At 40.3% G+C, this 24,475-nt stretch overlaps 1 protein-coding gene across 5 annotated transcripts in view; it reads right to left on the bottom strand.

Moving 5' to 3' along the window:
• The window catches only part of sftpbb (surfactant protein Bb), a 63,767-nt gene that overhangs the window by 12,507 nt on the left and 26,785 nt on the right, over positions 1-24,475 (bottom strand). For 2 of the 5 annotated variants that reach the window (XM_061906649.1, XM_061906644.1), the window contains exons 2-5: positions 5,825-5,886; positions 5,547-5,599; positions 1,038-1,112; positions 807-929 (exon numbers count right to left, since the gene is read on the bottom strand). In XM_061906649.1, coding sequence (XP_061762633.1) covers positions 807-929; positions 1,038-1,112; positions 5,547-5,599; positions 5,825-5,876 — 303 coding nt within the window. In that variant the 5' untranslated portion in view covers positions 5,877-5,886. Of the gene's footprint in view, positions 1-806; positions 930-1,037; positions 1,113-5,546; positions 5,600-5,824; positions 5,887-5,953; positions 6,031-18,467; positions 19,626-19,646; positions 20,005-24,475 lie in introns of those variants that run through there. The other 3 variants (XM_061906647.1, XM_061906646.1, XM_061906645.1) reach the window with 3 other exon arrangements.

Genomic DNA, 24,475 nt, shown 5'->3' with positions numbered 1-24,475 from the left:
CCCATCCAAATGATCAGAATCAGGTGTCCTAATCACTTGGCCGCTAACAATACAGGTATAATGGGGATTCACCTATTTTTCTTCTGAAGCTTTTTAAAGAAACAAAAAAAAAACCCATCAATGTTTAACATACAGGCACATTTAGAAGATGGGCAATTGCATGCAATGCATTTTTCTGTCAAAATTGAAAGAACTTGTCGTGTTTGGAGGAAGAAGAAGACTGAGTTGCATCTCAGGAACACCATACTTACTGTGAAGCATGGGGGTGGAAACATCATGCTTTGGGGCTGTTTTTCTGCTAAGGGGACAGGACGATTGATCCGTGTTAAGGAAAGAATGAATGGGGCCATGTATCTTGAGATTTTGAGCCAAAACCTCCTTCCATCAGTGAGAGCTTTGAATGGTTGACCAAATACTTATTTTCCACCATAATTTACAAATAAATTCTTTAAAATTCCTACAATGTGAATTCCTGGATTTTTTTCCACATTCTGTCTCTCACAGTTGAAGTGTACCTATGATGAAAATTACAGACCTCTGTCATCATTTTAAGTGGGAGAACTTGCACAATCGGTGGCTGACTAAATTTTTTTTTGCCCCACTGTATGTGCGTGTGATTTTCTTTAGTTTTAATACATTTGCAAATGTTAAAAAAACAAAACATTTTCACATTTTTTTTATGGGGCATCTTTGTCCGTGGCATTTTGAGAACACTAATTTATTCTATTTTGGAATAATGCAACAAATCAAAAGGCTGTCAAAGCTTTCCCGATGCACTGTATGTTTAATATGACAACATAGCATACCTTTTGACCAAGTGTTCGTCGCAGCATTTTGGGCAAGTACATCTTCATTTGAGAGTCACATTCAGACGCGTCTTTGTCTGGGAGGTGTTGGCAGAGTGCATGCAAGGTTTCATACACATGCTCCTGCAGAAGCAATTAGGGACAAGAACACTGAGGGCCTGTGCAAAAACAACGGGTGGACAAAGCAACGTTCTGGTTTCACTGAATGGAAGAAGGCAACAACATTAATACCTTGTGATCTTTGCTGGAAATCATATTAGCAGACAGCTGGATGATGTGGCTGCATTCTGAACACATGTCCGATGTCTTGGGAGGAGAGACACAGACATGAATTGTCATTTGTCACTATCCCAAGTGTTGAATTAAAAGCAATCATTTGTTATGGTAATAGTATTTCATACTTGTTTTGGACATGCTTAAATTACACTTCAAATCATCACACTATTTAGGAGTGTAAAACACATTTTTACAATTATGGCTGCCCTCAGAGGGGATATATAATAAAATAAACATAATAACCTCAATAAACCATTTGCATGGGTAATCTTTTTATATTGATGGAGAACTTGCTGTTGTCAAGCTGACTAAAATATATTAATTTTGACGACAAAAAAAAAGCTTGGAATATCTTGTTGCATGATCAGATAATTCAGATGTTGTGCAATTGCTAGCAGGACATTGTATAGAAAGAGGAACACAAACTGCTGGTCAGAGTGTCCGCCCTAAGATCGGTAGGTCGTGAGTTCAAACCCCGGCCGAGTCATACCAAAGACTATAAAAATGGATTCCATTACCTCCCTGCTTAGCACTCAGCATCAAAGGTTGGAATTGGGGGTTAAATCACCAAAAATAATTCCCGCGCGGGGCCACGGCTGCTGCTCACTCCTCCCCTCACCTCCCAGGGGATGAACAGGGGCATGGGTCAAATGCAGAGTGTGTGTGTGACAATCATTGGTACTTTAACTTTAAATCCGGCACACTGAAAAACCCTGCTTTGGTATGTTTTTGGAATTTGCCCATCGTTCACAATCCTTATGTGAGACAAGAACACACGTCTTTCTGTTTTTTGTGAGTTTCGAATACCGAAAAAACTGCTAGCAATACAGGTAATGGGGATTGACCTATTTTGCTTGTGAAGCTCTTCAAAGAAACATCCCAAAAAAACCATCAATGTTTAATATACAGGCACATTTAACAGATGGGCAATTGCATGCAATGCATTTTTCTGTCAAAATTGAAATAACTAATTAATTTGGCTAGAAAGTGCCTCATCAATGCATATTATTTCCAGCCTTTGACAGGCCACATAAAATATTACCAGAAAGTAAAGTGAAGTGATTGATATTTATAAAGCACTTTTCTCTAGTGACTCAAAGCGCTCTACATAGTGAAACACATTATCAAAGTTACATTTAAACCAGTGTGGGAGGCACTGGGAGCAGACGGGTAAAGTGTCTTGGCCAAGGACACAACGGCAGTGAGCAGGATGGCGCAAGCGAGGATCGAACCTGGAACCCTCGAGTTGCTGGCACTGCCGCTCTACCAACCTAGCCACGCCCCCCACAAAGTGCTTTATCAACGCATATGAATCCTAGCTTGAAACATTTGTATGCATGTACAACACTTAAAACATTTAGCAAATCAGTATGTGGAATTAAATTATGGAATTAGGTAAATAAGTGAAACAATGTACTAACATAATCCACTTTTTTCCCTTGGCCCAGGCTTAGACCTATTATTTTATTTTATTTTAATCTTTTATTTATTTTTTCTCCCATTCCCCCCCACTTGTTTACCTGTATCACACCTTTTTTGTAAGGGGCGCCGGAAGTTGGCAGACCCGTCATCGATCCTGTTCTGTCTCCCTGTAATGTTTGTCTGACCTTGGATGGGATTGTGCTGAAAATTTTAATTTCCTCTCGAGGATTGATAAAGTATGTCTGATTCTGATTCAAGAAACTGTTCAAACTACAAGTGTTTGCAAAGTTCAAAGATTAATAATATTGGTTAATGTCGTGAACTTGACAAAAAGAAGATATTTATCTCATCAAAAATAGTCATGAAGAAAACGGTTGCATTAATATTACACTGATTTGTAATGTGTGAAATATTTGAAACGTGTACATAGCGGATACAGGGAGTTAACATACTGTATGTAAAAGTCAGGGGTGTCTAAACCACAGAACACCTGTGAGACGGCACAAGTAGTCCAAGTTCAATAAGCAACCTGCTGTGCCGTTGATTTGATATTAAATTTGAATACACAGTAGTTTCACTTAGGGTTAGACTTCGCCAGGGCTGCTTTTTGTCACCGATTATGTTCATAACTTTTATGGACAGAATTACTAGGCACAGGCAAGGTGTTGAGGGGATCCGGTTTGGTGGCTTTAGGACCAGGTCTCTGCTTTTTGCAGATGATGTGGTCCTGATGGCTTCATCTGGCCAGGATCTTCAGCTCTCACTGGATCGGTTCGCAGCAGAGTACGAAACAACTGGGATGAGAATCAGCATCTCTAGATCCGAGTCCATGATTCTCGCCGGGAAAAGGGTGGAATGCCATCTCCGGGTTGAGGAAGAGATCTTGTTCCAAGTTGAGGAGTTCAAGTACCCCGGAGTCTTGTTCACAAGTGAGGGAAGAGTGGATCGTGATATCAACAGGCAGATCGCTGCGGCGTCTTCAGTAATGCAGACACTGTATCAATCTGTTGTGATGAAGAAAGTGTTGAGCCGGAAGGCAAAGTTCTCAATTTACCAGTCGATCTACATTCCCATCCTCACCTATGGTCATGAGCTTTGGGTTATGATGGAAAGGACAAGATCACGGATAGAAGCAGCCGAAATAAGCTTCCTCTGTAAGGTGGCGGGGCTCTCCCTATCATCCGGGAGGAGCTCAGAGTAAAGCCGCTGCTCCTCCACATGGAGAGGAGCCAGATAAGGTGGTTCGGGCATCTGGTCAGGATGCCACCCGGATGCCTCCCTGGGAAGGTGCTCAGGACAAGTCCGACCAGTAGGCGGCCACGGGGAAGACCCAGTATATGCTGGGAAGACTATGTCTCCCGGTTGGCCTGTGAACGCCTTGGGATCCCCAGGCAGGAGCTGGACGAGTGACTGAGGAGAGGGAAGTCTACGCTTCTCTGCTTAGGCTGCTACCCCCACGTCCCGAACTCGGATAAGCGGAAGAAAACGGATGGATGGATGGACGGCTACCCAGTGGTCTGACAGGTGGCAATTTGTCTCATCGTGTGTCCAATATAAGAAACTCACGTCTGTGCACAGCATTTACTTGTATGACCCAATCCCAACAACTTTTTCTAGTCATGTTGCAAAAAACAAACAAAACACGTTTTTTTAGCCCAATGCGGCCCCTCAGACAAAAAGTTTTGGACACCCTGTGAAAATAACTGGTATAAAATGAAAAAGGGGTAGGATTAATTACGCTCTGCTTCTTCCTAAACGTTTTGAACATGTTGTAAAGAAAATGTAAAAAATGGATGCATCATTTGGAAACTGGATGTTAAAAAAAAAAACCCAATGTGATGTAAATGTATATACATATAAAATGATGTGGCCGGCTACCTAAAATGTTTGAATTTGTAACAAGTTTTACATGTTAATTAATCATATACTGTTCATATATATAGTATTACACTTATTATCTATTAATACTTTTTACTTATATATATATGTATATATATATATATATATATATATATATATACAGTATGTGTGTGTATATATATGTATATATGTATGTATATATGTGTGTATGTATATATGTATATATATATATATATATATGATTGATTGATTGATTGATACTTTTATTAGTAGATTGCACAGTACAGTACATATTCCGTACAATTGACCACTAAATGGTAACACCTGAATAAGTTTTTCAACTTGTTTAAGTCGGGGTCCACGTTAATCAATTCATGATTATATATATACATACAAGTACAACCCATTTATTCATTTATTTATCATTTATATATACATATATATATATATATATATATATATATATATATATATATATATATATACATATACATACATACATATATATACATATATATATACATATATATATATATATATATATATATATATATATATATATATATATATATATATATATATATATATATATATATATATATATATATGTATGTATGTATATGTATATGTATATATATATATATATATGGCTTCACGGTGGAAGAGGGGTTAGTGCGTCTGCCTCACAATACGAAGGTCCTGAGTAGTCAGGGTTCAATCCCGGGCTCGGGACCTTTCTGTGTGGAGTTTGCATGTCCTCCCCGTGAATGCGTGGGTTCCCTCCGGGTACTCCGGCTTCCTCCCACTTCCAAAGACATGCACCTGGGGATAGGTTGATTGGCAACACTAAATTGGCCCTAGTGTGTGAATGTGAGTGTTGTCTGTCTATCTGTGTTGGCCCTGCGATGAGGTAGCGACTTGTCCAGGGTGTACTCCACCTTCCGCCCGATTGCAGCTGAGATAGGCGCCAGTGCCCCCCTCGACCCCGAAAGGGAATAAGCGGTAGAAAATGGATGGATGGATATATATATATATATATATATATATATATATATATATATATATATATATATATATATATAGAAACATTATAGAATATTGTGTATTTGTGTGTGTTTCTTGCAATGTACAACAGTCATGTGCATGCATTTTTTGACATGCATTTTTATTTTCATGTCTTACCTGAGATGTGTGCTTCCTCAATCCAAGAGAGTCTTTGATGAACATGCATTCTCCTAACACATCAAGGTAAATAAAAGAAATAAATCATTAATTTGAAAATGTAAAATTATGTATAATCACAAGAATTACAATACAAATATATACCTAAAAATCTTTCTTCCAAAACAAACCTCACCTCTGCATGTAATCATAAATCTCAGATAACTAACATACAGTAGAGCAATAACAACATGTCAGGTGACTCATGCGGAATTAAAAACGGTCAGCTTGTATCTTACCTGGGCAGAAAGACGCTGCTAAGATCAGCAGGAACAGCCCCAAAGCCGACATAATGAGACAGCTGGAATAGGACAAAATGAGAAGCAGATGACTAGATTTATTATTTCGGGCTGTTATTTGTGACGCACCGGAAGTTAGCCTTATAAGGATTCATCCTTGTTTGGTCGCGTACTCTTGCGTCAACGCCCATGTGACGAGTAGGAAGTCTCTTTTTAAGCGTGCTAGCCTTCGCGGTCAACATCGCCAGGTGTCCGATAATCATGGTATTTTGAAGATCATTGTACTGTCGGTATGATCATCAATTAAAAAAATAAAATAAAATGCCGTAATGTACCATGATTTGATTCCAAACACAAACAGGGTATGTTGTGTATTGTCTCTTAACTGCCAGGTGAGGGCGCTGTTCTACCATTAGCAGCTTTTCCAACAGTGCTGTTTGTTTAGCCGCCGGCAGGGGTAGTGGCGTCCAAACTATCAAATTTGGAAATTAAACTTACACTTTAGTCAGATGTTGTTTGATTTCTAATGAATTGTGGTTATGTATAAAGGAAAACAGTAGCCCAATAACTGTATGCATTATTTATCATGCAGGAGTGTGTCTAAATAGCTTTAAAAACGTTAGGCCGGTACATTAAGTGCCCGCCAGAGGGCAGCAGAGCAAACATAACGCCCTTGAATGTGCTTTCATCAAAAATTATGCACAACAAACCTCACATAGGACATCATTCTAATACATTTTTCTTCTTTGTACTTCGTAAACACTTTGAATTTGAAGAGTTTCTTAAATTGGATCATATGGTACACTGTTTGATTTCTTTACTTAATCCATTCCATAATTTAATTCCACATACTGATATATTGAAGGTTTTAAGTGTTGTATGTGCATACTTTTTTTTACATTACATTTTTCTCTAAGGTTATATTTCTCTTCTTTTGCTGAGAATAATTGTTGTATGTTCTTGTGCAGCAGGTTATGACTTGTGCATACTTTTAGCTGTTTGCAAATTCACTATATCTTGTCATTTCAATATCCATCCATCCATCCATTTTCTACCGTTTATTCCCCTGGGAGTCATGGGGGACGCTGGAGCCTATGTCAGCTACAATTGGGCGGAAGGCGTTGTACACCCTGGACAATATTTGACTAAATAAATAAAATGTTTGAATGTTCTTTATATCCAACATTATGTATTATTCTAACTGATCTTTTTTGTAACACGGTTAGTGACTGAAGCCTAAGTTATAAACTAAAGATGATGAACAATCAAGGGTCCTAAATTCATAAATAATATCTGTTGTGAGATGGATAAAGACTTCACAATTGTAAATATCAACCAATCAATCAATCAATGATTTTTTATGTAGCCCTAAATCACTAGTGTCTCAAAGGGCTGCACAAACCACAACACAAACCACAACGATATCCTCGGTAGAGCCCATGTAAGGGCAAGGAAAAGTCACACCCAGTGGGAGGTTGGTGACAATGATGACTATGAGAAACCTTGGAGAAGACCGCATAGGGCAGTGGTTCTCAAGCCTTAAGTCCAAGTTTAAAGTTGTGATGCATGTCATGGGTTTAAATGTCATGATTCCACCATTGTTGTACATCCATCCATCCATTTTTTTACCGCTTATTCCATTTGGGGTCGCGGGTGGCGCTGGAGCCTATTTTAGCGGGGTACACCCTGGACAAGTCGCCACCTCATCGCAGGGCCAACACAGATAGACAACATTCACACTCACATTCACACACTAGGGACCATTTAGTGTTGCCAATCAACCTATCCCCAGGTGCATGTCTTTGGAGGCGGGAGGAAGCCAGAGTACCTGGAGGGAACCCACGCATTATTTCAAATGATCACTGAAACAACTTTATACCGTTCTTCCATCATTTCACTTGATTTTTTGTGATTATAGTTTAGGTAGCTTTTTCCACATGTTTTTGCGAAACACTTTCCTCCCTCCCCAATAATATAATATCATCTTGTATTTTTGCTCATTTGCAATGATTGAAGTGTTTTTTATGCAACCTTAACATACTCCAATTACATGAGGTCACATCAAAGCAGGTGTTTTCAGCAATAGGCGGCTCCAGAGAAGCCACAAGCTGCAAGGATTAATTTTTTTTCTTCTTCCTTGTTCCGACCATGTGCAGTAAAATACGCCCTGCTAATGCACGCACATAGACACGCAACAGAAAGATAAAGTTATGCTCAAAAAGAGAAGATGATTTCACCCACCGGTTTAACAGGAATATAGCAACCACCATAACTTGCTTTTTTAAATCCTTTCATTCTGGAAGATCTTTTTCGTATGCGTGACAGGCATGTACACTTGCACGAAACAGCTGTCACTGAAAAATTTTAACACATTTTAACTTTACTTTTGTGAAATTTAAACCTTTTTAGCTCGCCATTGGTTGTACGCTTCTATTTTTTGGGGGGTTTAAAGGGAACCTGTGATGATTTTAATCTACATTCGACATACTGCCCTGTGACCTAGTTCAGTGGTTATGAGACTTTTCTCACTAAGTACCACCTAAGAAAACACTTGGCTCTCCAAGTACCACTATAATGAACAACATTAAAATACAGTAGCATACTAGGCCTTAGTATTCATTAAAACAAAGCTTTGGTGTTATTGAACAAGTATATTTCACATGTTTGGTCACTATATACAGTACATACACTATATTGCCAAAAGTATTTGGCCACCCATCCAAATGATGAGAATCAGGTGCCCTAATTACTAGGCATGGTGTATAAAATCAAGCACTTAGGCATGGAGACTGTTTCCACAAACATTTGTGAAAGAATGGGCCGTTCTCAGTGATTTCCAGCGTGGAACTGTCATAGGATGCCACGTGTGCAACAAATCCATTTGTGAAATTTCCTCGCTCCTAAGTATTCCAAAGTCAAGATCATTATAAGAAAAGTGAAGAGTTTGGGAACAACAGCAACTCAGCCAACAAGTGGTAGGCCACGTAAACTGACAGAGAGGGGTTGGCGGACGGTGAAGCGCATAGTGCAAAGACTTTCTGCAGTCAGTTGCTACAGAGCTCCAAAATTCATGTGACCTTTCAATTAGCCCAGGTGCAGTACGCAGAGAGCTTCATGGAATGGGTTTCCATGGCCGCTCAACTGCATCTAAGCCATACATCACCAAGTCCAATTCAAAGCATAGGATGCGGTGGTGTTACGTTACCACTGGACTCTAGAGCAGTGGAGGCGCCTTCTCTGTACTGATGGGTCACGCTACATTTCGAACTGCATGTGCCGAGTGTGAAATTTGGTGGAAGAGGAATTATGGTGTGGGGTTGTTTTTTCAGGAGTTGGGCTTGGCCCTTTAGTTCCAGTGAAAGGAACTTTGAAGGCTCCAGGATACCAAAAAATGTTGGTATCCTGTTGGTAAATGGGATGGCACTTCAAGTTCATATGTGGGTCAAAGCAGGTGGCCAAATACTTTTGGCAATGTAGTGTAATTACAGACTTCTTAGGCGTACCACTAGATCAGGGGTCGGCAACCCGCGGCTCCGGAGTCGCATGCGGCTCTGGAGTCGCTTGCGGCTCTTTGATCACTCTGATGTGGCTCAGCTGCTAAATTGCCGACCCCGACGACTATTCCGTAAGGTTTCCGGATTTTAATGCCTCTCTCAGAAATCGCCCGGGGATAACATTCTCCAATTTTCACCTGGACTACAATACTGAGGGTGTGCAGTGATGGCAATGTCTTTAACCCTCCTCTACAATATGTTGTTGCGCCCGCTTTTACATCACGCAATATGCGTGTCAACTGGTCGTCTTATGTAAAGCGTCTGTTAGCATACGAAATTGACTGCAACGCTTACTTAGTCAACAGCCATACAGGTTACACTGAGGGTTGTAATATAAACAACTTCAACACTCTTACTAATATGCACCACACTGTGAATCCACACCAAACAAGAATGATAAACACATTTCGGGAGAACATCGGCACTGTAACACATCATAAACACAAAAGAACAAATACCCAGAATTCCATGCATCCCTACTGTTCCGGGCTACATTAGCACCAAACCCCGCCCCACCTAACCCCGCTCACCTCAACTGACGCACGGAGGGGGTGGGGGGATTTGGTGCTAGCGGGGTGTATAATGAAGCCCGGAAGAGTAGGGATGCATGCATGAGGTATTTGTTCTTTTGTGTTTGTGTTGTGTTACAGTGCCGTTGTTCTCCGGGAATATTTGGTAGGGTTGGCAAGCGTGATGCTGTCAAGCGGCATTCATAAAAAAACTCACGGGCCCCACTGTCATTAAATTTTCCTATTAAGGTGCGGGCCGCTTGTTCGAGACCCCTGGTTTAGTGAAAAAACAAACTCCGTATGCAGTGTTATTTCGTTTTAAATTTCAAAAGTGTTTTCTGGCTCCAATTGTTTTCTTTATTTTGTGAAACGGGTCAAAATGGCTCTTTGAGTGGTAAAGGTTGCCGACCCCTGCTCTAAATGAAACACAGTTTGAGATTCACTGGTCAAGAATAGATAATATGTATTGGATATGTTTTGGTGTGAATTTTGTGTAATTTTGCTACGCAGTCATTTTTATAACCTGCTTGCTGCCTACATCTGCACGATATTCGTTTGTGAAGGCGTTCCCTTTATATTGCAAATGAAAGTACTCCCCACTTACCCCAAAAGTATCAGAATTTTTTTTCGTAGCTGCTATAAAAAAGCTGCCTGTGTCACATCTCGATAGGGATCGGAGTCGAATTTGGTACTTTCATTGGCACCGACTGAATTTCACCGATACTACAGGGTATCGGTTCACGTGAAATCTAAAGGTGCCGTATTCGGAAATCGTATGTTGCACTTGATGTCACGTCTAGTCGCAGAAAATCAGCACTCAAGCAGCACTCAAAGTTAAATCAGTCAAACTTCTTCTCGGTAATATTGCAGTTTTTCATGCCAACAAAGAAATGATGCCCTCTAGCATGGGTGTCAAACTCTGGCCCTTGAGGCAATATGAAATTAACATTAGAGCTAGCCCGCCGGTATTATACAGCGTCAGTGCCGCAGTAACACCGCATTCACCGGTAATACTCATACTTGCCAACCCTCCCGGTTTTCCCAAACTCCCAAGTTTCAGTGCCCCTCCCGAAAATCTCCCGGGGCAACCATTCTTCCGAATTTCTCCCGATTTCCACCTGGACGACAATATTGGGGGCGTGCCTTAACGGCACTGCCTTTAGCGTCCTCTACAACCTGTCGTCACGTCTGCTTTTCCTACATAGAAATAGCGTGCCAACCCAGTCACATAATATACGCGGCTTCTACACACACGCACACATGTGAATGCAAGGCACACTTGTTCAGCAGCCATACAGGTCACACTGAGGGTGGTCGTATAAACAACTTTAACACTGTTACAAATATGCACCACACTGTGAACCCACACCAAACAAGAATAACAAACACATTTCGAGAGAACATCCGCACCGTAACACAACATAAACACAACAGAACAAATACCCAGAACCCCTTGCAGCACTAACTCTTCCGGGACGCTAAAATATACACCCCCCCCAGCAATAATTAACGTTTTACTCACGGACTTTCTCTTGCTACTTCAAGGCTTGAATGTTTGATTCATTCATTATCGTTATTTTATTTTTAAATGGATTATTATTAGCCTGTGGAAAAAGTTCATTTTGATATTTACCTCAGAGGGCTGCAAATAAAAAAGAGGCATTCAATTTTTATTAAAATTTTATTTGATATGCCATTCATATTTTTTTATTATTATTATTATTATTATTTAAAACTCGATTTTACATGTCGCTATAAAGTTATATAAGCCTTGCTCTTTCAATATTCAATGCAAAACTTGTTTGGGTCCCTATTAAAAGGTTAAGTTGTTCAACCTTGGCCCGCGGCTTTGTTCAGTTTTAAATTTTGGCCCACTCTGTATTTTAGTTTGACACCCCTGCCCTATAGTAAACACTTGGAATTACAGTAAGGCTCCAGCCTTCAAAATGCACTATCTCGATGCTAATTTACATTGGATTTGCCATAACAATGCTACTGAATAGCATTAGTGATTTTACATGGCGATTTCAACACCTCCACATTTTGAAATGAAAACTACAACTAAGATGCACATTAAAATTAGACAGTTGCTGAGTAATAAGTACACTACTTACAGTATAAACACTTGGTGGGGCACAACAAAAGACTAGCTTCAGCTTAATGGCAAAGACGACATCCGAGCTAGGCAACACACCGTAGCCTATATACTCATGCCACCTAATGTCATGGGATTGCAATGACATTAGGGTCTCATTTTCAATACTTGAAAATGAGACCCGGAAGTGTAAGAAAACAATATACCTGTATAACAACTGGAGAGCACAGTCATTATTTTTAGTACCGTATCGATTCAAATGTAAGGTACCTACCTCTACACGTCATTGTTATGTGCATGCCAGGATTAGAAGAAAATAATACTTTACCCTAACTTATTTTGTGTTTCCTCAAATTGTTTTTATGTCCGAGTTTAGCTGCTAATCTTATTTCGTACTGGTCCATGTTGACAAAACAGTCCTGTGTAAAATGCCCTAAAGACAGCTTAACATTTAGGTATTTATTTTATAGCTATCACAGATTAATTTATTGATTGATTGATTGAAACTTTTATTAGTAGATTGCACAGTACAGTACATATTCCGTACAATTGACCACTAAATGGTAACACCTGAATACGTATTTTTTCTACTGGTTAAAGTCGGGCTCCACGTTAATCAATTCATGGTACAAATATATACTTATCAGCACAATACAGTCATCACACAAGTTAATCATCAGAGTATTTACATTTAATTATTTACATTATTTACAATCTGGGGGTTGGGATGTGGAGGGGGTTGGGTCGGGGGGGGGGTTGAGTTGGGTTGCTATCAGTACTTCAGTCATCAAGAATTGTATCATCTAAAAAAATGGACATAGAAACGGTGTAGGTCTGACTTCGTAGGATACGTACAACGAGCAGTGAACATAGTGGGCTCAGAAAGCATAAGAACAAGTATATACATTTGGTTATTTACAATCCGGGGAGGTGGGATTTGGTGGTGGTGGGGAGGGGGTTAGTCTAGGGTTGTATATCCGTGGAGGTGTTCTTTTGGTGAAGTTTTGAAGGAGGATAGAGATTAACTTTCTTTTACACCTGTTGGGAGTGCATTCCATATTGATGTGGCATAGAAGGAGAATGAGATAAGACCTTTGTTAGATCGGAATTTGGGTTTAACGTGGTTTGTGGAGCTCCCCCTAGTGTTGTGGTTATGGCGGTCATTTACGTTAAGGAAGTAGTTTGACATGTACTTCGGTATCAGGGAGGTGTAGCGGATTTTATAGACTAGGCTCAGTGCAAGTTGTTTTACTCTGTCCTCCACCCTGAGCCAGCCCACTTTGGAGAAGTGGGTAGGAGTGAGGTGTGATCTGGGGTGGAGGTCTAGCAGTAACCTGACAAGCTTGATCTGGGATGTTTGGAGTCTTGATTTGAGGGTTTTGGAGGTGCATGCGTAATTGAAAAAGGGTTGAATGAGAGTTCCCCGCTAGAATCTTCATGGTGCTTTTATTGACCAGAGAGGAGATTCTGTAGAGAAATATTGTTCGTTGGTTGACCTTTTTGATTGCATTGGTTGCCAATTTATCACAGGAAAGATTAGGCTCTAGAATGGAACCTAGGTAGGGGACCTCATCTTTCCTGGTGATAACAATGTCACCTACTTTTATAGTGAAATCACTGGCTTTCTTGAAGTTGATTCGGGACCCAAATAGGATGGATTTCGTTTTACCCAAGTGTATGGATAGCTTGTTGTCAGCGAGCCAGGTGCAAATTCTACAGAGTTCGGCACTGAGGATTTTTTGCACCTGTGACTTGTCCTTGCCGGATACCAGCAGGGCCGAGGCATCCGCAAACAGGAACAATTCGCAGTCGCATGCTGATGAAATGTCATTTACGTATATTAGGAACAGTAGAGGCCCTAAAATACTGCCTTGGGGGACTCCACAGCTTACTGAGGGGGGGACACGGTGCCGTTCACCTCTATCACCTGGTTCCTCCCCTCCAAGTAAGAATGCATCCAGCTCGATGAGGTTTCATTGAATAGCACGTGGACAAAAATCACTAACCTGTACGTAGAAATTGCAACAAATGGACAAACTTGCAAGACCAGCATTTGTCTGGAATAAACTTGCGTAGGTGCATATATAAGTAATACTTCCTGACAGTCAAACAAAAAGAAAAATGGATTTACCCTTTTGTGTGCCAACAAACACAAAGACACTACCCTGATGAATAAGATTTAATTATTATTTAATTATTGCAATGATTTAAGTGTTGCACCTGTTTCCAAGTTCCTTGTTTTACCTTCACTGATACAGTCAAAAACCTTTCGTTTTCATATCAGTTGTTTACAGAACACATCGTTATGTGATGTTTGTAACAACTTGGACTTACGAAAGACATTTAAAGACGTTCCTAAATGAAAACATGGGACTTGACTAATACATTATTTAAAATTGGAAGATTAGTGTTGCGCCATCATTTTTCAGAAAAATGCAGTTGTGAGACACTATTTTGCGTGATGGTATGATGAAATTACTTAATTCTATTTAAATTATTCACTGAAAGGGAAAGGGGTTATGACTTAATTCACTCTATAATGTTTTAAAGTATATTCTACAACATTTTTGGCCCGAGTTAAACATTGTGAAGCAAAAAATGGCTAAATAAAGTAAATTCAAATAAATGTAAATTTAAATTTAATAAATAATCCATCCATCCATTTTCTACCGCTTATTCCTTTTTGGAGTCGCGGGGGGCGCTGGTGCCTATCTCAGCTACAATCGGGCGATAGGTGGAGTACAACCTGGACAAGTCGCCACCTCATCGCAGAATTTAATAAAATATATAAAAAATATATTTAAATTTAAATAAAAAGTACATTTAAATCAAAAACACAAACAATAAATACTACAGTAGTATTGGCCACAAGATGATAATATAAGCAAAACAGAAAAGCCTGGAAAGAGGCAACTCCGAAAGGATATATCGCCAAGACTAGCACAGGTGCGGAGCAGAAATTCCTCGGACTCTGTATGCCAGTGGTTCTCAAACGGGGGTACGCGTACCCCTGTGGGTACTTGAAGGTATGCCAAGGGGTACGTGAGATTTTTTTTTTTAATATTCTAAAAATAGCAACAATTAAAAAATCCTTTATAAATATATTTATTGAATAATACTTCAACAAAATATGAATGTAAGTTCATAAACTGTGAAAAGAAATGCAACATTGAAATATTCAGTGTTGACAGCTGGATTTTTTGTGGACATAAATATTGATGTTAAAGATTTATTTTTTTGTGAAGAAATGTTTAGAATTAAGTTCATGAATCCAGATGGATCTCTATTACAATCCACTTTAAATTCATGAATACTTCTATCTGTAGAAATCTTTATTTATAATTGAATCACTTTTTTTTTTCTTCAACAAGTTTTTAGTTATTTTGACATCTTTTTTTCCAAATAGTTCAAGAAAAACTAAATGAGCAATATTTTGCACTGTTATACAATTTAATAAATCAGAAACTGATGACATAGTGCTGTATTTTACTTCTTTATCTCTTTTTTTCAACCAAAAATGCTTTGTTCTGATTAGGGGGTACTTGAATTAAAAAAATGTTCCCAGGGGGTACATCACTGAAAAAAGGTTGAGAACCACTGCTGTATGCTGTATTTTACCTCAATGTTTAATGTTCATCAATATATCTAACCGCACTAATTGATGTGTGACAATTTAATAAATTACTATATTTAGATCGTTATTTGTATTGTCTCATGCTTGTTCTGATTCTTGATGAATTAAATCAAAACCGAATACAGCCCGCCAGCGTCCAAAATCCAGCTACATTTTTTATTTTTTTTAATCTGTCCAAGCGCTTCTCTGTTAGCTACTTCTCTTTGTTTATAATGTCCATTTTCTGCTGAATCTACTCTCTATTTTATGCTGCCCTTTTTTGGCTGCAGCTGTTACATATACTGCAGGGGTGTCCAACCCATGTTAGCTCAGGGGCCGCATGGAGGGAAATCTGTGCACACGCGGGCCGGATTATTAAAGTCATTGCATTTAAAACAAAAAAATAAAGACAACTTCAGATTGTTTTCTTTGTCTTACTTTGGCTCAAAATAGAACAAACACATTCTGAAAATATGACAATAAAAGAATAGAAAAAAATACCCGGAAGCGATAAAGTTTAGATCAGGGGTCCCCAAACTACGGTTCACCAGCTTCCAAAATCTGGCCCGCGGGAAGTCTCAGGTTTAAAAAAAAAATTGTCCTTTCTAATCTATTTTCTACTGCTTGTCACTCTCAGGGTCTCCTAGCTGCTCAGGCAAATCATATTGTCTAAAAATGCTCGATATCGTGACATTACCGCGCTCGCGCCGCAGTGTCGGGTGAGCGTGCGGCAAATGCACACTCTTTTAGTCAATATGTGCATGTGGAATATATATATATATATATATATATATATATATATATATATATATATATATATATATATATATATATATATATTCTTTACAAGTGTATGTAAACACTTGTAAAGGACATAATGTCATGGCTGTCTTGAGTTTCCAATAATTTGTACATCTCTTATTTTTTTGTGATAGAGTGATTGGAGCACGTACTTGTTAGTCACAAAAGACATTCATGAAGTTTGGTTCTTTTATGAATTGATTATGATTCTATTGAAAAAGTGAAAAAATCTGTTGGGTCAAAAGTATACATACAGCAATGTTAATATTTGGTTACATGTCCCCTGGCAAGTTTCACTTCAATAAGGCGCTTTTGGTAGCCATCCACAAGTTTCTGCTTGAATTTTTGACCACTCTTCTTGACAAAATTGGTGCAGTTCAGCTAAATGTGTCGGTTTTCTGACATGGACTTGTTTCTTCACCATTGTCCACACGTTTTAGTCAGGATTCTGGGTAGGCCATTCTGAAACCATTATTCTAGCCTGATTTAGCCATTCCTTTACCACTTTGATGTGTGTTTGGGGTCATTGTCCTGTTGGAACACCCAATTCTGCTCAAGACCTAACCTCCGGGCTGATGATTTTAGATTGTCCTGAAGAATTTAGAAGTAATCCTCCTTTTTCATTGTCCCATTTATTCTCTGTAAAACACCAGTTTCATCGTCAGCAAAACAGGCCCAGATCATAATACTACAGCCACCATGCTTGACGGTAGGAGTGATGATCCTGGAATTAGAGGCCTCACCTTTTCTCCTCCAAACATATTGCTGGGTATTGTGGCCAAACAGCTAAATTTTGTTTCATCTGACCACAGAACTTTCTTCCGGAAGGTCTTATGCGGGCTCTACCGAGGATGTCGTTGTGGTTTGTGTTGTGGTTTGTGCAGCCCTTTGAGACACTAGTGATTTAGGGCTGTATAAATAATCATTGATTGATTGATTGATCTTTGTCCTTGGATGTGATTAATTTGTAAAAGAACCAAACTTCATGAATGTTTTTTGTGACTGTGGTGGATTGGTCCGTAACTTAAACAGCAAACAAAGTGATTTTAGTAGAAAAGGTTTATTTACCCATATTCAAAAGTACAAGTTGGATTGAATTGCCAATGCAAACAGACAGCATCCTCCGAAGGATCCAGAATCAAGCAAAATCATGCAAATCATATCAAATATTGGTCTACTGGCTTTTTGTATGTTTCCCTCATGTGTCAAGGTATCGTTGTTTTGCAACTGCTTGCTCCAAAAAAACCGTGGATCCCTTAGTCATAACAAACATTCAAAACATTTTGTAGAATGGTTAGAGCGACCACAAATTCAACTTTCCCCTACATATGCTCAGCAGTGGTTCAGAGGCTTTTAGATAGACTTTCTTTTTGGACTAAAACAGACACAAAATATGGTATAAAAGTCAGAAATTCCACTACATGACCAACATATATGTATTCAATTATTCCATCGCAAAAAAATAAGAGTTGTAGAAGTGTACATAATGTTTCAGTAGTGTGTATAAGAGTGTTTCAGTAGTGTGTGTGAGACAAAGATTTCAGTTGTTTATGTGGGAGCATTTCAGTATTAACATCTGGCCACAAACACAACAGACAAACAAATGCCAAGAAAAAGGCAAGGCTGCTGATCCGACTCCGCTTGGGATGGTTTCCTGTGGACGAGTCTCTCGCTGCTGTCTTGGATCTGCTTTGAATTGAATTCTCGCGGCTGTGTTGGATCCACTATGGGTTGAACTTTCACAGTATCATGTTAGACCCGCTCGACATCTATTGCTTTCGGTCCCCTAGTGTGGGGGCGGGGGGGGGGGGGGGGGGGGTGTTGCACATGTGGTCCTCTCCAAGGTTCTCACTGGGTGTGAGTTCTCCTTGCCCACATTGACGTCCCACTGGGTTAGGAGATTTTCCTTGCCCTTATGTGGGTTCTTCCGAGGATGTTGTAGTGGTTTGTTCAGCCCTTTGAGACACTTGTGATTTAGGGCTGTATAAATAAACATTGATTAATTGATTGATTGATTGATTGTGATGTCTGTTCGCGGAAAAACAAAATCTGAATCCACGATTTGACTCACTCAAATGGCCCTGATGCAACAACAGGAGCAGGCTGTTCTGAAAACATCCCCCGAGTACTCCTCAATGATGGACGCTTTTGACGTCCCTCCCTCCTCAACGACACCTGGAGTCGAAGTTTTGCTTGCATGCAGAACGGCTCCAGGCCTATGGACACTACATCAACACACCCAAGACAATGGGCATATACACACACCCATCCAACCCCCACCCCACGCCTTCACCAGCGCTTGATTCCACTTCGGGGTGATGGACGGCTGGCAGCGCTTTATAGCAGCAGTCGACCTCCAGAATCCTAACTCCACCCCCCTCCCTCATCTTCTTCCACAGGGTTTTACCTTTTTCCCGTCTTTTACAGGGTGCCTTGTGGCGACCCATCAGCGTTCCTGTTCTGTAACCTTGTACACCAGGCGTGTCCAAAGTGCGGCACATACCTACTTCACAGTAGGTATGGTGTTCTTGGGATGCAACTCAGTGTTCTTCTTCCTCCAAACACGACGAGTTGAGTTTACATCAAAATGGATACATGGATGATACAGCAGATGATTGGGAGAATGTCATGTGGTCAGATGAAACCAAAATAGAACTTTTTGATATAAACTCAACTCGTCCTGTTTGGAAGAAGAAGAATACTGAGTTGCATCCCAAGAACACCATACCTACTGTGAAACATGGGGGTGGAAACATCATGCTTTGGGGCTGTTTTTCTGCTAAGGGGACAGGACGATTGATCCGTGTTAAGGAAAGAATGAATGGGGCCATGTATCGAGAGATTTTGAGCCAAAACCTCCTTCCATCAGTGAGATCTTTGAAAGGTCGACCAAATACTTATTTTCCACCATAATTTACAAATAAATTCTTGGATTTTTTTTTTCACATTCTGTCTCTCACAGTTGAAGTGTACCTGTGATGAAAATTACAGACCTCTGTCATCATTTTAAGTGGGAGAACTTGCACAATAGGTGGCTGACTAAATACTTTTTTGCCCCACTGTACATTGTGGTGTCCTCTGCGGTGTTCTACGCCATCGTCTGCTGGTGTGGGGGGAGCGTGGCCAGAGACAGGAGCAGACCCAACAAAGCAACCAAGAGATTCGACTCCACCAACTCTCGGCCAGTGTCCAGTCTGCATGGATGAGCAAGACGCATGGATGCGTCTAAGGAGACCGAAGTGTCCGATACCTGCTCATTCAGTCAAGACACTGTGAAGCCCGTCCGTCCCGGCGCTCAGCGCCAGCTCCGTGGCCCTGTCTCTACATCCGCATCTCCTCCAGTCTCTCCAAATGGACTCTGGTGTGGTAGAGACCCAGCAGCTGCTCTACATGGCCAAAAGGCTCCCGGGAGGCAGATCCAGAAGTTCACAAAAAAGCACCGCAGAAGTCACAAAAGTGCCACCCCTTGTCACGCAGACTCAAAGGGTCCCCAACCAAAAAGCAAAAAAAACAAACAAAAAAAAAAACATGTGGAAACACAAAAAAAGGACACAAGAGCACAGAGCTCCTGCCAACAGCAGCCACTACACCGGCACCATCTTAGGAATGTTAAAATGTTTAAAAAAAAAAAAATTACGGAAAAAATGTCAGTGTTGCGAAATGTTTTTGTTTGCTTCCGTCTTCTCGGTATTCTCTATAGGCGGATGGCATTCAACAATGATGTATCTTGACTTGCTATTGTGTACACGCACTGAACATGATATGCTGGGCTCCAGCAGTAAACATCCAGCACGAGAACTAACATTCTCATGAACTCCACAAACAAAGAAATAGAGAGTCTGACGTAGAAAAGAATGAGGAAAAGTATTTCAATTTTTTTTTTTTTTACAGTGGGTGTCTATTTTTAGCAACTAGATGCATTTGTCTTGTGTGTATCAATCAATCAATGTTTACTTATATAGCCCTAAATCACTAGTGTCTCAAAGGGCTGCACAAACCACAACACAAACCACTACGACATCCTCGGTAGGCCCACATAAGGGCAAAGAAAACTCACACCCAGTGGGACGTCGGTGACAATGATGACTATGAGAACCTTGGAGAGGAGGAGAGCAATAGATGTCGAGCGGGTCTAACATGATACTGTAATGTCGAGCGGGTCTAACATGATACTGTGAAAGTTCAATCCATAATGGATCCAACACAGTCGCGAGAGTCCAGTCCAAAGCGGATCCAACACAGCAGCGAGAGTCCCGTTCACAGCGGAGCCAGCAGGAAAACATCCCAAGCGGAGGCGGATCAGCAGCGCAGAGATATCCCCAACCGATACACAGGCAAGCAGTACATGGCCACCGGATCGGACCGGAACCCCTCCACAAGGGAGAGTGGGACATAGGAGAAAAAGAAAAGAAACGGCAAATCAACTGGTCTAAAAAGAGGGTGTCTATTTAAAGGCTAGAGTATACAAATGAGTTTTAAGGTGAGACTTAAATGTTTCTACTGAGGTGGCATCTTGAACTGTTACCGGGAGGGCATTCCAGAGTACTGGAGCCCGAAATGAAAACGCTCTATAGCCCGCAGACTTTTTTTGGGCTTTGGGAATCACTAATAAGCCGAAGTCCTTTGAACGCAGATTTCTTGCCGGGACATATGGTACAATACAATCGGCAAGATAGGATGGAGCTAGACCGTGTAGTATTTTATACGTAAGTAGTAAAACCTTAAAGTCACATCTTAAGTGCACAGGAAGCCAGTGCAGGTGAGCCAGTACAGGCGTAATGTGATCAAACTTTCTTGTTCTTGTCAAAAGTCTAGCAGCCGCATTTGGTACCAACTGTAATCTTTTAATGCTAGACATAGGGAGACCCGAAAATAATACGTTACAGTAGTCGAGGCGAGACGTAACAAACGCATGGATAATGATCTCAGCGTCTTTAGTGGACAGAATGGTGCGAATTTTAGCGATATTACGGAGATGAAAGAAGGCTGTTTTAGTAACACTTTTAATGTGTGCTTCAAAGGAGAGAGTTGGGTCAAAGATAATACCCAGATTCTTTACCGAGTTGCCTTGTTTAATTGTTTGGTTGTCAAATGTTAGAGTTGTATTATTAAATAGAGGTCAGTGTCTAGCAGGACCGATAATCAGCATTTCCGTTTTTTTGGCGTTGAGTTGCAAAAAGTTAGCGGACATCCATTGTTTAATTTCATTAAGACACGCCTCCAGCTGACTACCATCCGGCGTGTTGGTCAGCTTTAGGGGCATGTAGAGTTGGGTGTCATCAGCATAACAGTGAAAGCTAACACCGTATTTGCGTATAATGTCACCTAGCGGCAACATGTAGATGCTCAAGAGTGCAGGGCCAAGGACCGAACCCTGGGGAACTCCACACGTTACCTTAACGTAGTCCGAGGTCACATTGTTCTGGGAGACGCACTGCATCCTATCAGTAAGATAAGAGTTAAACCAAGACAGGGCTAAGTCTGACATACCAATTCGTGTTTTGATACGTTCTAATAAAATATTATGATCGACGGTATCGAAAGCAGCGCTAAGATCGAGGAGCAGCAACATAGATGACGCATCAGAATCCATCGTTAGCAATAGATCATTAGTCATTTTTGCGAGGGCTGTCTCCGTGGAGTGATTTGCCCTGAAACCGGATTGAAAGGTTTCACATAGATTGTTAGACGCTAGGTGTTCATTTAACTGCTCCGCAAACAATTTTTTCGAGGATTTTTGAATTAAAGGGAAGGTGAGACACCGGTCGGTAGTTTACCATGAGGTCAGGATCGAGGTTAGGTCTTTTAAGAAGAGGATGAATAACCGCTTTTTTGAATTCTAGGGGAACAGTGCCCGAGGAAAGTGATAAGTTTATGATATTTAGCGCTGATGGACCTAATAATACAAAGAGCTCTTTGATCAGTTTCCCAGGAAGTGGGTCAAGTAAACATGTTGTTTGTTTTATTCCATTTACACGTTGTAACAATTCCTCTAATGTTATTTCCTCAAAACGAGAGAAACTATTTTGGAGGGCAGTATCCGCCGTATATACAATCGTGTCAGTGTTAATAGAACCCCGTTGTAGCTGGGACGCATTGTCTTTAATCTCCTTTCTAATGACTTAAATTTTCCTACTAAAGAATTGTATAAAGTCATCAGCTGAGTGGGTGGAGCTACTGGAAGGGGTCCCTTGTTGGGTTAGCGATGCTACTGTACTAAACAAAAATTTAGGATCGTTTTTATTACGGTGGATGAGATTTGAGTAATATTTAGCTTTAGCTAAGGTAAGCATGCGTTTATAAGTTATTAAACTATCACTCCATGCTTGATGGTGCACCTCAAGTTTAGTCGTGCGCCATTTGCGTTCCAGCTTTCTACATAATAATTTCTGAGCTCTAGTTTCTTCTGTAAACCACGGGGTACGCTTTTTTGGAGCCTTTTTTAACTTTAGCAGTGCTATGTTATCAATGGTTTCGCGCAGGGCGTTGTTAAAGTTGTTAATGTGGTTATCAATAGAGCCCACATATGTTGTCGTTGTGGCCGTATTAATGTTGCGGCTGCTATAGCAGTTATTATTATTATTAGTTTGACGAACATGCATCTGAACCTCAAATTTTTTAAGGTAATGATCAGACAATACTTTAGTATACGGGAGTATCGTAACTTTGGAAATGGTGATACCCCTGACAAGCACTAGGTATATCGTATTACCGTTGCGATGCGTGGGTTCATTTATTATTTGTGTGAGACCACAGCTATCAATTATAGTCTGGAGCGCTACGCACGGTGGGTCCGATGGGGTATTCATATGGATATTAGAGTCCCCCATTGTGATTATATTATCGGCGTGTGTCACTAGATCAGCAACAAACTCTGAGAATTCATTGATAAAGTCCGAATAGGGCCCTGGGGGGCGGTACATAACAGCCAGGTGTAGAGGCAGCGGTGTGACAGACCTCATAGTAAGCACCTCAAACGATTTATATTTATTATTTATGTTAGGACTAAGGTTAAAGTTTTCGTTGTATATTAGTGCGACCCCCCCACCCCTTTTAAGAGGACGGGCAATATGCGCATGTGTAAAGTTAGGAGGACATGCCTCATTTAGCGCAAAAAAGTCGTTTGGTTTAAGCCAGGTTTCGCTGAGACTGATGACGTTAAGATTGTTGTCTCTGATGATATACTTAACTAACAACGTTTTGGGAGACAACGATCTTATGTTTAAAAAACCTATATTATAGGTAGTGGGCTGTTTTAGGGAATTTTTGATCAAATTATCCGTGGTAGCAATATTAATAATGTTGTGTTTATTATGCCCAGTGCATTTAGTATAATTACGACCATATCTAGGAATTGATACTACGGGAATTTTCCGATTGTTTGTTTGTTGCTTTGATAAACTGAACGCATCATAGTTTGCCACCTCAGTAGAACACATGTCCAACTCTGAAACAATCAAAGCAAAAAAAACGTGTTCTAATTTAACTGACTCCATACACAGACCAGTAGTCTCGCATCTTCCATTTAAATCCGGCTTCAGGATGGAGGAAAGTGGTGTTCTGTGGGGATTAGCCTTCTGCTTTGTTTTTAGCCCCGCTTGGCATCCGCGTTTCCGATCACACCGCTGGGGTCTGCTCTGTAGACGGCCCCCGCTGCTACTATACTCCCCTGCTTTGCTCTGATTAGGGGGTACTTGAATTTAAAAAAATCTTCACAGGGGTACATCACTGAAAAAAGGTTGAGAACCACATCTTTGACCTAACATGCATGTTTTTTGGACATTGGGGAAAAAAACCAAGGGAATTATGTTATAAACTTACAAACTCCACAGATAGATTCCAACCAATTCAAACCCAGATCTCCTGACTGCAAGGCAGACGTGCTGACCACTGCATTACCGTGACACCCATCACAGTATGTTTATTTTGTTCAATCATTCTTCGCTTCCAGGCATTAGACCACTACACGGGAATACTTCGGCCATTGATATTTTTTAATTATTATTATTTTAAACTCGATTTTGAATGTCACTATAAAGTTATATAAGCCTTGCTTGGTCAATATTCAATGCAAAACTT

The sequence above is a fragment of the Nerophis ophidion genome, linkage group LG07 (assembly GCF_033978795.1).
Source record: "Nerophis ophidion isolate RoL-2023_Sa linkage group LG07, RoL_Noph_v1.0, whole genome shotgun sequence".
Taxonomy (NCBI): domain Eukaryota; kingdom Metazoa; phylum Chordata; class Actinopteri; order Syngnathiformes; family Syngnathidae; genus Nerophis; species Nerophis ophidion.
The sequence above is the reverse complement of the archived record's forward strand: the minus strand, read 5'-3'. Positions and strand labels throughout refer to the sequence as shown.